This window comes from Cuculus canorus, chromosome 1 (genome assembly GCF_017976375.1).
Source record: "Cuculus canorus isolate bCucCan1 chromosome 1, bCucCan1.pri, whole genome shotgun sequence".
NCBI lineage: Eukaryota > Metazoa > Chordata > Aves > Cuculiformes > Cuculidae > Cuculus > Cuculus canorus.
Genome location: NC_071401.1, coordinates 148,441,580 through 148,455,185, shown reverse-complemented (window position 1 = coordinate 148,455,185; position 13,606 = coordinate 148,441,580). Strand labels below are relative to the sequence as shown.

The following is a 13,606-nucleotide window of genomic DNA, read 5'->3' as shown; positions in this document are numbered from 1 at the left end:
AAAGGAACTACGTACATATGTAATAGGTATTATAACTGATATTAACCCCACAGACAACTCGGTGAAAGGGCAGAACCTCAGGAAAAGGCTCTGCTGTTCTGGGATCAGCACTGACAACAGCTGTACAGTTAATATATAAATAAGGGTTGTTACTAAAATAAAGCCATAATGATTTTATAAAAAGCTAATTATGCTTTAAGAAAGCATGTTGCAGGAATATTCTGGGGACCATGCTGGTTTTCAGCCCCACTGTGTAATGCTTCTTCTAATTTCTCTTGAGTTGTGTCTTTTTGTGGTTTGTTTACTGTTGTGAAATCTAAACTGACCTAGTAAAACAAGAACTCAGCAGTGTTTAAGAACATGCTTGCTGTTCACTCTTCATCCTCACAGTTTCTGGCTGTTCTGTGTGCAATATTGTGACAAAACACGCTTTTATTATTGACTTAGAGTAATTGAATGTCAAAAGGTATTATTACACAGCACCTTTTATATTGATAACAGGCTTATGCTTATGACTTTAATTATGTGATAGAAGTTACACTAAACGAAATCATGCTTAAAACCAGATGCATGATATAGCCTGTGTTTATGTTTGAGTTAAGAATTACAGTTTCCTTTACCTATTTTGTATGATTCCTGGATTACTCAACTTCAACAGAATATCATAAGCAGTGATAAAATATTTAAATTCATAGGTTTGTGCCTGTGCATTTTCTTCTGTTTTTACCACAGCCCAAAATAACCTGGCTGAAAAACAAAGTCGTTATAATGAATGACCCAAAGTACCGGATGTTCAGCAACCAAGGTGTCTGCACCTTGGAGATCCGCAAACCTAGTCCCTATGATGGAGGCACTTACACCTGCCGAGCAGTCAATGAACTTGGAGAGGCAGAAGTTGATTGCAAACTGGAAGTAAAAGGTAATGGTTTTAAATAACTTTAAATGTCCTGTTTGTCTGAACACCATCTACACAGGAGTCAAAAGCATGCAAGGCAAATGCAAAAGGGAGTTCAAACACCTTTTTTTTTTTTTTTTTTTAACTATCCCAGATGAAAATAACAACATAATTAGGACAAAATAAACTATATTGGTTGCCTTATTTTCTTTTTGAGGACCAATATTCTATGCTAATGCTATATTGCCCTTTTTCTCCCCACTCCAATTCACATATTTAATGATGGCAAGGACTTCCTCCACAAGTGACAGAATGGTAGACTATACCTCGTAGAGCTATGCCATTTACCCAACAAACTCCAAACATTAAAAAAATCAGCTTGCATAACAGACAGATCACTGAAAGAAATGGCAAGGGGAGAAGAAGAGAAGGGAGAAAGATGAATTCAAGACAGTCTTCTTCTGTCTTAAAATTCTATATTAAACAAACATTTGCTTTCAAGGAAAACTTCTTAATGTAATTTGTTAGCAAAATCACGTAGCAAAAGGCAGTATTGTTCCCAAGGACACAACCTATTCGATAAATTTTTCTGGATTTTATTTAAGAACAAAATAATAAAAACCATGGATTTTTTTAAATACAGGGAAACAGGACCAAGCTGGTTAGCCTTCTGCAACTGAAGACATGTCTTTATTATCATTAATAGATATATTTTATTAATTCCAGGCAGCTTACCATTGATATTACCATATCATGACTGGCAATAGGATTTGGATTGGACTACTAACAAATAATGTCAGGACAACATTTTTCAGAAAATTACTTCCTAGGAAAATATGGGGTCATATTTAGCTGGACTAACCCCCACCAAAAGCTTTTGCTTCAACTGTATAATAAGCTAAGTATTTCTGAAAATAATTAATTTGAGGTTATAAGTAAAGAAAGCTGCTGCCTAATACCAGCTGACAGGAAGTGTCTTCCTCAGGAATTTACAGGAAATTTAGGCTAGCTGAATATGACCCTAATTATATTATTTGCATCATTCCAGTCTATAATGAAAACCATACTATTTAATAACCTTATGGACTGTATTGTGCTTATTTTGGATTTCAATTTCCACTTTCTGTATTTTCTGATGTGTTTCAATCCACAGCTCAAAACTGCTAGCAAGAAGCCACTGAAGCGTGTGGTCTATGAAGCTGAACATTTAACTAATGTAATAAAAATATGCATACTATGTTTCTTAATTTTCATTATTTATCTCTGAGACATTTTGTTTAGAAGGTGATATCCTCATCCTGGAAATATGATTGTTTTCCTTAATCACCAGCAAACTCTATTTCACAGTGTAACAGAAGACCTCATCACCTGAGAAGGCAGCTTCATCTATGTTTTTATACTGAAAGGCCAAGTTTGTTTTTTCATTAAACTTCCTAAGTCCTCAAAGCCCTAAAGCTGTTACACACAATCACACTCAGCACTTTGCTGGTGGTACAATCAAATACTATATTTTAAATACAAGAAGTTGTTTATTTCTGTCCTTTGTTTTACAAAGAATTCTTTATACATAATGCGCAGAATACTGTTGAACATTTTTAAGACAAGAAATAATGTAACCAACATCTCTCCACTTTAGGAAGTTCGAAGTCTGAATGTGGCCATCGATTACATATTATGCTTCAGTAATTTCCTTTCCAGCTGTTGTGAAATGTAGGTGCTTCTATGGATCTTGGAAATCTTATTCACTGAAATCAAGATGAATTAGCTTGCTGGTTTTGAAGTGTAATACAAAACACCACGTTTTCATTCAGGCTCTTTTAAGAGTTTCCAAGAAATTGTTCACCAACAGTGGAAGCAAGAGCTTAAGAGAGAAGTGTGGAGAGATCTTTGCCTTTGATAACAATGATGAGGAAATTAATTTCTTACATTTATGGACTGGTATCTGGAATAAGCTGCGAATGCTTAGATCCTTCTCCAGTCAATTACAAGTAATATAACTAGGAAAAAAAAAAGCTACAGTTCTGTCCATTAAGGTCGTTACTAGGTACAGCTGAGATACGTCCTTGATGATTTTTGCTGACAAATGTTTATTTAACTTTTATAGGTCCTATTTCAGAACACTATTCAGAAAACCGAGAGCACATAACATACTATGTTGACAGGCTGCCACCTAATTCTTTCCATAACAGCTGCATTAAAGATTAAAACAAAAAACCTACATCTGACAACATGGCAGCAAACATTTAGGGCAGCCAACAGTCAGAGCAGTGAAGCAGTAGAGCAGATTTCCTGCAAAGGTTGTAGAGTCTTTGGTACCAAGAACCTTTAAGAGCAGCTTAGGAGAATGACTGCAGAACAATTTGTTAGGATTATGATATGCACTAAATGACATCTTAAGATTGCTTCTGACTCTGTAAGACTGAGATTTTTAATCAGTTCTTAACAGTGAAAGAAATACCCTAGCATCTCAGGCAGTTTCAAGTACCCTCCCAATCATTTAATCCACAGGAAACTCTAGATGGATTCGTGAGCTTTGCATCGCATCCTGATGACTGTATTAATCACCCTATGAGCAGGTTGCAGCATATCCTATGGTCTCAGTTCATCTGACAACTTATCTTGGGGTTGCAGTTGAACATACTTTTGCTACAGTGAGAATGATGGTGTAAACATCACTCCCTTCAGACAAAATTTAGTCCATCCTTCCCCACTTTTAAACAAAACCTCTCACAGACTGCAAAAGGCTTGTAGCATAGACATTCCTAGAATCAAAAGCCTTATTTCTTCACAAAGAAAGTAATATTTCTTTTGAAAGATCAAGTGAAAAAGAATGAATACTATGCCATAGCCATCTTTCTCAGAGCAGTACTTTAGTTCTGCATAACACCTGGAAGAAGTCCTGAAAAATGCTGCTAGGATCCTACCTGGGTTATGTATTGTTTCTCACTCCTTAGGTATGTGACGGGCTGCTTCATTAACTAAATACCACCTGCCCTAGTTAATGATTGGCTCCTGAACTCAATCTGGCCTCAACCATCATCTGATGCAGTCCCACTCCCTCCCTCCGAGCTCGGTATTGTGGTCACCTTTGCTGAGATTCCTCTCTCCATCCTGGCAGGTTTAGCCCTTACTTTAGACTCCTTTTTGAAGACTGCTTAGACCAGCAATTTGCAGGGCTTAGACGCAGGACAGCTGTTGCAAGGGTTTGGCGCTGACGCTCTTAGTATGACTGGCAGTTCAGCTGATGAATTCAAAGGGAATAGGATTAAGTGAATACGGCAGCTGTAGCTTGGCAAAGCAGGGTAGGCTCAGGGTTTGCTATATGATACAGACAAATGCAAACAAGTATTAAAGAGCTGGAGCATAAAAACATAATTAAATCTTATTTCACTCTTCTATTGACTTATGTGTTGAATTATCATTGTCTTAAGTTTCCCAGCCTGTTTGTTCATTTAGGAGGGCTCTTCGGATGACTACTCAACATGCTGACACACAGCAAAGAGTTACAGATTTCTGACTCGCTGGAAATGGAGCGCAGTGTGTGTGTATGTGTGTGCGTGTTTTCATATGTATAGCTTTAAACTGGTTCAGCTTTACTCCAACAAGAAACAATCAAAGTATGAATTTGTAAAATGTTGAATGTTGCCTGAATGACATAAACAGGCTCAAGGCTATGCTATCTATATGGTGAATATACTAGCTACAGTGCTACTCTTACAGATCTTTGGATAGTAAGTCATGCTAAAGAGCTCTACGCCATGCAACAGTATAAGTCAATTTTCCTTATATTGGCCAGTCTTTTATCCATCTGTTTCTGAGGTGCTGGAGAGCTGAAATTTATCATGCATACATATAAGTTTGATCCCAGAAATGTCATAGAACCGTTCACAGAACAGTCTATTATTTCCCATTTTAGCTACGAATACTCTGGCTATGAATAATATCAGTATGCTACAATGACCTTTTTAGCCACTCACTTACCGTGTTTGAGTGCCAAATTAAAACCCCTAGTAGTCACTAAGTTTAACACTTATTTCTTGAAAAATAATTAATGATAATTATGAGTACAATAATAACAACAGAAAATAAAAATTCTTATACTATCCTCATAAAAAAGGTGGGGATGCATTTACTGATGTTATTTCAGATGGACAGTACTTCATTCATCTGTCTTTAGTTTTGCTGATTGAACTTAAAGATGGCAGTTACATGAGCTGCTTACAACTGCACGTACAATGGCTTTTTTCATAAATATAAATGTGCTGAACAGTCAAGTAATAGATCCTATAAAAAGAATAGCTCTACCTCAGGTATCTTGAAAGATGATACATACACAGAATCTAATTATATATGTTATATAAAGAAAACTAAAAATATATATCTTTTAAGTTTGAGGTATATCCCTAACTACAGCTGTAAATCTCTCATACAAGCAGTAAGGAATGGATTCCTTATCAGTTTCTCTGAGGTCAATGAAAAGAATCAGACAAAGCACTGTGCTCCTTTTATAATGAAACAAATATTTTTGGAGGATGTTTAACTTAAGAGCTAAATCAAGGTTGATGATGACTCTAATGGGCTGACAATAGCAAAGGTGCTATGTTAGAAATATTAATAAGTAAGGTGTTAAGATCAACTGGAAAGTATTGCAAATGCGAATAAATACCACTATGAATATTCTAATTCTGCAGTGATATATCATGGAGTAATTAACCCAGGAGAACCATTCTTCTTGGCGGGGAATAACCAGGTTTATAATCAGCATACCTCTCTGGACATTCCATTTCATTCCCTTCCTTTCTTTCCACATGCAAACGCATTTTCTGCATGCAAAGTGTGTATTTCTTTGCTTTTTTAGATTAAACTAGCTAGTGTCTCATGGCATACAATGTCTATGTCACATGAGCAAAGAAGGCCAAATTAATCAAGAATATGGGTATTTAATATCAGAGTTACAAAGGTTTTAGACGTATCTCTGCTATGCCATTGAGCATAGAACTTCCTATACCTATAAGGAACTTATTTAATGACTGTGAATATCTTGACCAAAACACTTAACCTTTCTAGGAGATAGAAATTTGCACTGAAAAAAATGAGCTCTCAGTTTGTTTGAAGAATTATTGAAAGAAGTATCATAAAGCCATTTGCAGTACTTAAGAGGTATTTTTTATTGCAGAACTATACTCTTTGGTTACAAGTTAGTGCTCAGAATGCTAATCCTTGCCTGAGCTTACACTAGAGAATCTAAGGATGAAATCTTCATCCAGCTGAAATCGATGAATATTTTTTACTTAGGAGCATATAGTTTTACTTCATTTTCTCTAGAACTTATTTTAAATTCAGGTTTGGTGGGATTAAGAGAATGGGGCCCTTTCTATAGAAATGTGTTTGCTTGTAAAATTGCCAGAATATTTTTAAATTATTGAGATGCCCAGAAACTACTCTTCAGTGTATTATGCATCTAAATATGCTATTTCAAACCTAAAGCATGTTAAGAAATCAGGCTAGATGTTTCTGTAGTATTTCAAGTACTAAGGTATTTATCTTAACCGGCTACAATAGGTACAAAGTTGAGTGATTTCATATATAGATATAGACATATATAGCTATATACATATATGTTTTAAAGAGTCAAAATGTTTAATTAAATGAATGGGCTCCTATGGAGTAAGTAGCATGCTTTAAGTAATGTAAATGTGGATATATGTCAAGGTAAACATACTTTAGAGCACAGGTACGTAATTAGTCTGTACTTGATTATTTTGCCTTATAGAGTTTCAACACATATATATATACATATATATAGCTTCAGTGTTCTGTGTGTGCTTTTTTCCCTAGTGGAAAACACTATATATATATGTGTGTTAGCTTCTTTGAAGCTACATTTGGAAACTTTTACCATAAATGTCAGTTGCATAATTTGGTTCCAATCTATACTTTAGACTAATTACAGGAATTATAGTTACTTGTACCTATTAATATAACTTTTACACATTAATGATAATTTTGAAGTGGAACTGGATCCCTACCTTTCACTCTTCATGTGCTTCTATTCCTTCATATTTTACATGACTAAGGATTAAAACAATATCTTTACATAATTGTAAGCATAATTTTACTCAACATTTGCTCTCTACTTTTGCGTTCGCGATTCTATTGTTACTTCTCTTTCTCTCTCTCCCTTAGTTACACAGTAAGGATTTTTGAATGTATATTGTCATCTAAGGTAAGCTTTCATATGGTTCTTGCATATGAAGCTTATGTCTGTTTACACGTCATACAATGTCTGCTTAGTATGACATGATTGACTTAATAAAAATGTTTTGGTTATTTTTAAATGAGTAGCATGATAGATTTAATGCATAAAACCAGATTTTTATAATAATTCCTTTTAACGGTAATTCTTCTTAGTAGTAAAACCCAATACCTTCTAATAGTGCACACTGCAATGGAATTTAACAGTGTCTGAGTTACCATGACTAATTAGCATGAATAAAATGCAAGCAATAAAAGAGCATTTTGCATTTGCAGTCAGTTATTTTCATATAGGAATATACCTCTTCATAAATGAAATATTTATTCCACAGTTAATTTCATTTAAAAATGAATGATTCGTTCACAACTTGCACTACATGAGTTGAGAAGAATGCCAAAAAGCATGCTTTTTTTTGTCTGTATTGTGCATCTACCTAAGGTCAGGAGCAAACAGTTCTGAAGTGATGATGATGTTAAATGAGACAGTGTAGTCTCATAATCACTAGTAACTAATAGCACTTGAATTGGATAATTGTTGTGTTAATAAAGGTTATAAACCCCTAAAATCTACACTCGGGATAAATTCTAAGTATCAGCTCAGCTACACTTAGTTGAAGCATTCAGACACTGTGATACCTTCATCCTGGCAATGCACTTTTGCTTTAAAGCTTTTATTGTGTTCCAGAAAAGGCTCCAAAGGTAAGTGCAGTTATTAGTGGGTAGTTTTGCAACTATCTGAACAGAATACTTATGCAGGTTTCCAAAAGTAATAGTAATAGTACCCAGCTTTCTTACAAGAAATGCCACCCTTCGCCTTGAGAAAGGGCAGACTAAGGCTTTAGCAAAATATTTACCGTTTTCCCACTGCTCCTTTCAAATGTCATTTTATTTCAATGAAATTAATGTAAATACTGATATATTTAGCTTCCATTACATTTTTTTCAATGGCATGAAATTTCATTCCTAATTTGGATTATTGGTATTAAATTACTACTTCTGCATCAGCGGGATCTGGAGTGCCCTGGCTGGTGAGTTAGACACTACATACCTGGTTTTTTGGGCACTGAAAGAAATATTTTGTTTTGGATTGCTAAAATTATTAAACGTTCCTCAAAAATCTTTTGCCCTATTCCTTTTTCCAGAACACCAAAGAAAACTTTGAGTACTTCCAATGGCTTCCTTGTAAGTCCAGGTTTCTACTGTATCAGTGATTCAAAATTGATTTGGTTCATTTTTTTACTTACAGTGGCTAAGCCACAATCATAAAGCACATAAATCCAAAAGGCTGGGCAAGGCTAGAAGAAACACTAAAAGCAAAAGGTTCCTGTTTATCAGTCGGGCTTGTGAGCACGGGCATACACCACTGCAGCTAAGGAAGATCCTGACCACAAATGTGGAGTATGTCTCCTCTGTGGAGCAGTGCAGGGCCTCCCTCAGTTTTGAGATCACACAACAATAGCTTCAAACCCTGGGACAACTCTACAGCTTCCAAAGAGAAAGCACCTCATTCTAAGGTGATTACATGAAGTCTATTTTTTATTCAAAAGCAAATCCAAAATCATTCTTCAGAGTTACCCAGAAGATCAAAGTTTCATAATTCATCACCTCTCTCTGGAGTCTAAAGACACCTGCACCTAAACTCCTTGTTTTTTTTCCATATGATTTTTTTATACGTCATCCCAGCTGTTATTTACATGGTAAATATTTTGCTAAATACTTACAAACCATTATAAGATAGAGTACTAGAACAATTTGAATGCCTCTGCATGTTTTCCACAACTCATTGTTGTCAGCTGTTTCCTACATTGTTCCCTCTGGGCTGACTTCCATCTTGGCCAATACTCGATCCAACCTGATGGAAATCCAGGAGGGTTATTTAAGGTTAAGCTTATCGCAGACTATTGCATGGGGTAAGATAAATGACTGAATATATGATATCCTAGAAATGAAATTCACCCTGCACAAGAGGACAGGAATGTTTTGTATAGTACAGAGATTAAATAATGGTTAATTCTTGTGCTATACTTTTGAACAGGGATGAATTTTATCCCATCTCAAAATGAAGTATGCAATAGGGACTGACTAAATCTTTGTCATTTATGCCAGAAAATAAAGGTATAAAGCTCTTGCTTCAGGGACCATGAGTCTGAAGACTGTTTTATTCCTTGTTTGTAGGTGGGCTTTCGTTCTTCAGACTATTGATGGATGGAGTGCCTCCCCATATCATTGATTCATATATGCGTGAAGTACTGGCAGGCAAAACTGAGGGGAAGTAAGAGTCCATCCACGGTGTTTCCTCCCACTGCACCGGAAGCTGGTAGCAGAATTACAGCATTTTAGTTCTTGCAATGACAGAACAAATGTGTGGTTGGGGGTTCTCTTTTCTTTTCTCTTCTTCTTCTTATTTTTTTTTCTTATTTGTTGTTCTGTTTTCCCTACCTGCTCTTACTGAAAAGAAAGAATACGCATGGATTGCTTTGGGGTTGAAATGAAATGAACTGAAGACAACACACATTTTGGAATGTTCAGCTTTATTTTCTGTTTGATATTGTGTTCTGTGTTCTAATGAGGAAGGAGGAGAAACTGTATAATAAACATGAGGAGGCAGTCAGAGTTTGTACTCCATGGTAAAAAGCATCTCTTTCTCAGACTGAAAGTACACGGATTAGCCAGTAGCTGTGCAATAAGGCCCTTGGAATACATACCTCTTTGATAATGTATCTTATTGACCTGAGAATTGTTTAACAGAATATGGTTTTACTATAACGTAATTAATACCTATGTACTTAATGATCATTTAAGCTGAACATACCTTCCTTTAGAAGTTTTGATTTCCTAATTCCAACTCATCAGACTCTCAACTGAACTGAAATTGTTTTATTTAATGTACAATAAAGATGAAGTGTTTAAGACCTATCAAGTCCTTGTTTGTTTGTTTTTCTGTTTCATCCTACCACATTTCTCATCTAATTTCCACATATTGTAAAGCAGGTACTTGGGCCACCACACTGAACGGAAAACAGTATCAGGAACCACTGAATGGAAAACAGTATCAGGAACCAGACCAAATGGGCTTACACTTTAAGATACATGGGACAGAACATGAGTGAAGATAAATGCTACAGATGCATGCAATTTTGTATCTATATGTTTTCAATATTTTAAATATTATAAAAGCCAAGCATGACAGCTTTCATCATTCTGGATCTGCCCCCTTCCTCAGAAATTCATGGAACTCTTGTAGATACCACAGCAGAAAAGGAACTCTGACCATATTGCTACCAAGTTTACCAGACAAGGCAAAAATGCCTTAGATGAGGTAAAATAACTACATTGCTTTTCCAACTCTAGCATCAGTAAATTCCAAATATTTCAGGAGTGGGGGTGATTGTAAATCTCCAGCAAACTCTGAAGCATGTGAGATACAAGGTCATACACATTTTGGGCAGGTTGTCTATTCTCTATTGCCCTATCATTTATTTACCTGTTCTCACTCCGGCTGTATAGATAGGGTAGGTTATGTGTTTACTGACTAAAGATTGATCTTCAGTTACAGTTTATAAAGATAAAGGTCTACTTAAAATGTACATTACAAGATGGTTAGTCAATGTCAGTGCATTTTCAAACATCCAGCAGTCAGTAATTATGCAATAATAAAAGAATGTGTTACTATGAACGGCCACTGCAGAACTGGTGTTTTCTCACTTGAATTACCATTATTTCACCTTGGTGATCTGACTGCATTTTCTCACTTTGTTCTGTGTTACTCGCTCTTTTTCTCCCTTCTCTCCTTCCTACCTTTGTGATTTTCCCTGTGCTGCCATCTGTGCAAGGAAGCGATTCTCCATTCCCAGTGATCCTAGACACCCCCACCCACCCTGCTCCTGCCAAAATTCTCTCCTACATGTTATTCACACCTACACATGGAAGGAGGCAAGACATCTACTAAGAAGCAAATTTCATAAAGAATTAATGATTCCTCTTTTTTCTGTATCTCACCAGTAAATCGGGACTCTCATTGCCTGTTTTGAAGCACATAAGGCTGTGGGAGAGGCTGTTTGAATACTTACCATACAGTTTTAAGCATTTAAGCACATGTCCATCATTTAAAATATTCAATCTGTTGAGATATATTACAGTCAGCACCAAAAGCTATGGTTTATGCTTTTCAGTAAGCCAACAAGGATGGACACAGCCATCTGCACTTAGTATGCAACAACAATTACAGTTTTAAGTTCATGTCTCCTCAATCTTAATACACCATACACAGTAACCTGGAAGCCAGCCTAAATCTTAGCTTCTGCAGGCTCTCTGCTGATGGAATTAGCTACTCTAATTTCTAACAGATGCCAGCAGTGTTAAAAGACAAGCTGACCTAAGCTACTTTTTACTGTGGGAACCATAAGTATTGTATTTGGATGCCCTTAATTCCTCCCTAGTTGCGTTGCCCAGCATTTGAGATTAGCTGTCCCTCAGGCTTCAGATGCGCTACGCCAATAGGAAATACCTGGGTATTGGGCCACAGGTGGAACTGAATTGACATGAGGCATTATTGTGTTATAAATTAATACTCTCATTAACTATGCTGATCAGCCATGCCTCTGTATTAAAAATTAATTGAAAATGAATTTGAGAGGAATGATAGGATGGGGTGGGATAGGAAAGGGATTTCTAGTAGATCTAAAACAGGCTGCAGAATGTTAAATAGAGAACAACAAAAAAATGAAGTTTTTATTTATGATGATTTGCTTAATGGGATTCTCCAGGGATATTTTTTGAGAGAGGAGATAAAGTGACCAAAACAACAGAGTTAAGAAAATGCTAATAAAATCTTCAGTTAATACTAGCTTGAGAAAATAAAGACATACCAAAGACAACAAAAACTACAGTCAAAACAACCTAGAGAAAATAGAAGCAGCAGAACATCATGCAATAGAAAATATGGCCCAGTGCTTCCAAGAAGAAATTTCTCCAAAGTCAGCTCACATGAATTTCCAGGAAATCAGTGAACCTGAAAGAAACATAGGAGTAACAGAAGACAACAAATAAAACCCTGTCATGTGATATAAAGTAACAGCAAAACACAAAAGCTCCAGCAGAAGTGAAACTAGAAGCCCGCTTATGGTTGTGTTCCTTGATGTCTCATAATATGAGACCAGTCTAAGTCATCAGCTGGTTGCGTTATTCATATTATCAGTTTGCTATGTGCAGCCTCGATCAACTACTATGTGCTGAGGTTATAGTTCAGTAGTATCTTTAATAGATAAAGGTTATAGTTATATATAGTTGAGGTTATAGTTCAGTAGTATCTTTTCTGCCCACTTTCAAAAATCTGGTAGGAATTTAGTATTTTTGAAAGCTCTGCATTGGTGTTCAGTTTCACTTACACAGGCCAAGGGGAAAGTTGTTACTTGGAATAAGAAGGCAGATCCAAACATGTATACACATGATAATACACACGCAAAGAAGAATCAAAATTAATTTTAAAAAGTGTTTTATTTTTAAAGAAGAAAGGAAAATATTTTGTTGCCTCTTCACTTGTTCTCCTTGTCTATGTCGGGGCATTTGGCATATAAATGTTACTGATCTGTAAATCTATTCTCAAATTGCTGTATATGGACCTTGATATGGGCACTGTAGGTACCCATTCTCATTGAAAGATTATGGCCAGTATCAGCCCATTTTTCCCTCACTGAAAACAATCTCACAAATATAAAAAAGGAAAGAGAAAAAGCATGTGCAAATCTTCTAAAGAATGCTTAAATTGGAATGTACTGTTTATAAGGAGGTTTTACTGAGAGTTAGAAATTTTAAAAAATACTTCTTTTATAGAAAATTGTTTCAAGCTTCCTGTACTTCTTTTTGGGGGGAAGAAGGGTGAATTAAAATGTTGCTGCCTTCTACAGAGCACTGTGAAAGGAGACTGACTTTATGAATTTTGAGATTCAGTCAGGAGACTGACTTTTGTAGCATTTTGAGATTCTGGAGCAAAAGGCATTCTATTTTAAGCACAGTGTAGTTACTGACATTTGATTTTCATGGCCTGCTTTCCTGACTGACAAGTAAAGCTGCCGCTTTGCAGAAGCAGAGAGCATTTGGAAGCAAACGTGTATCCTGAAAACTGAGGAAACATTAGAAGTCTAAATGCACTGGACTATAAATTCTATATTCTTTTGTTCTACGCTTTGCTGCCAAATACTTTTTAAATTAAAAAAAAAACTCTTCCTCAAGCTCAGTGACAAATTTAGTAGGGAATCCATTTCTTCTTTCCTCTATTCATGTAGTCCTCACTTTTTAAATCACTCACGTTCTCCTTCCACTTCTTTTCCTGTTTTTTTTTCTCTTCTTTCCTTCTTGGTATCACAAAGAGCTTAAGCAATCTCTCCATAAATACCAGTACCATTACATTCTTCAACTACAGCAATGCACAAGGTATTAAAAGAAATGGTGTTTTAC

At 35.9% G+C, this 13,606-nt stretch overlaps 1 protein-coding gene across 5 annotated transcripts in view; it reads left to right on the top strand.

Annotated features, from left to right (window-relative positions):
• The window catches only part of MYBPC1 (myosin binding protein C1), a 114,573-nt gene extending 104,520 nt beyond the window's left edge, over positions 1–10,053 (top strand). For 4 of the 5 annotated variants that reach the window (XM_054079914.1, XM_054079899.1, XM_009560519.2 and 1 more), the window contains 2 exons: positions 733–919; positions 9,326–10,053. In XM_054079914.1, the coding sequence (XP_053935889.1) occupies positions 733–919; positions 9,326–9,426 (288 nt within the window). In that variant the 3' untranslated portion in view covers positions 9,427–10,053. Of the gene's footprint in view, positions 1–732; positions 920–7,081; positions 7,122–9,325 lie in introns of all 5 variants that reach the window. The other variant, XM_054079906.1, reaches the window with a different exon arrangement.
• Positions 10,054–13,606: the final 3,553 nt, after the last annotated feature.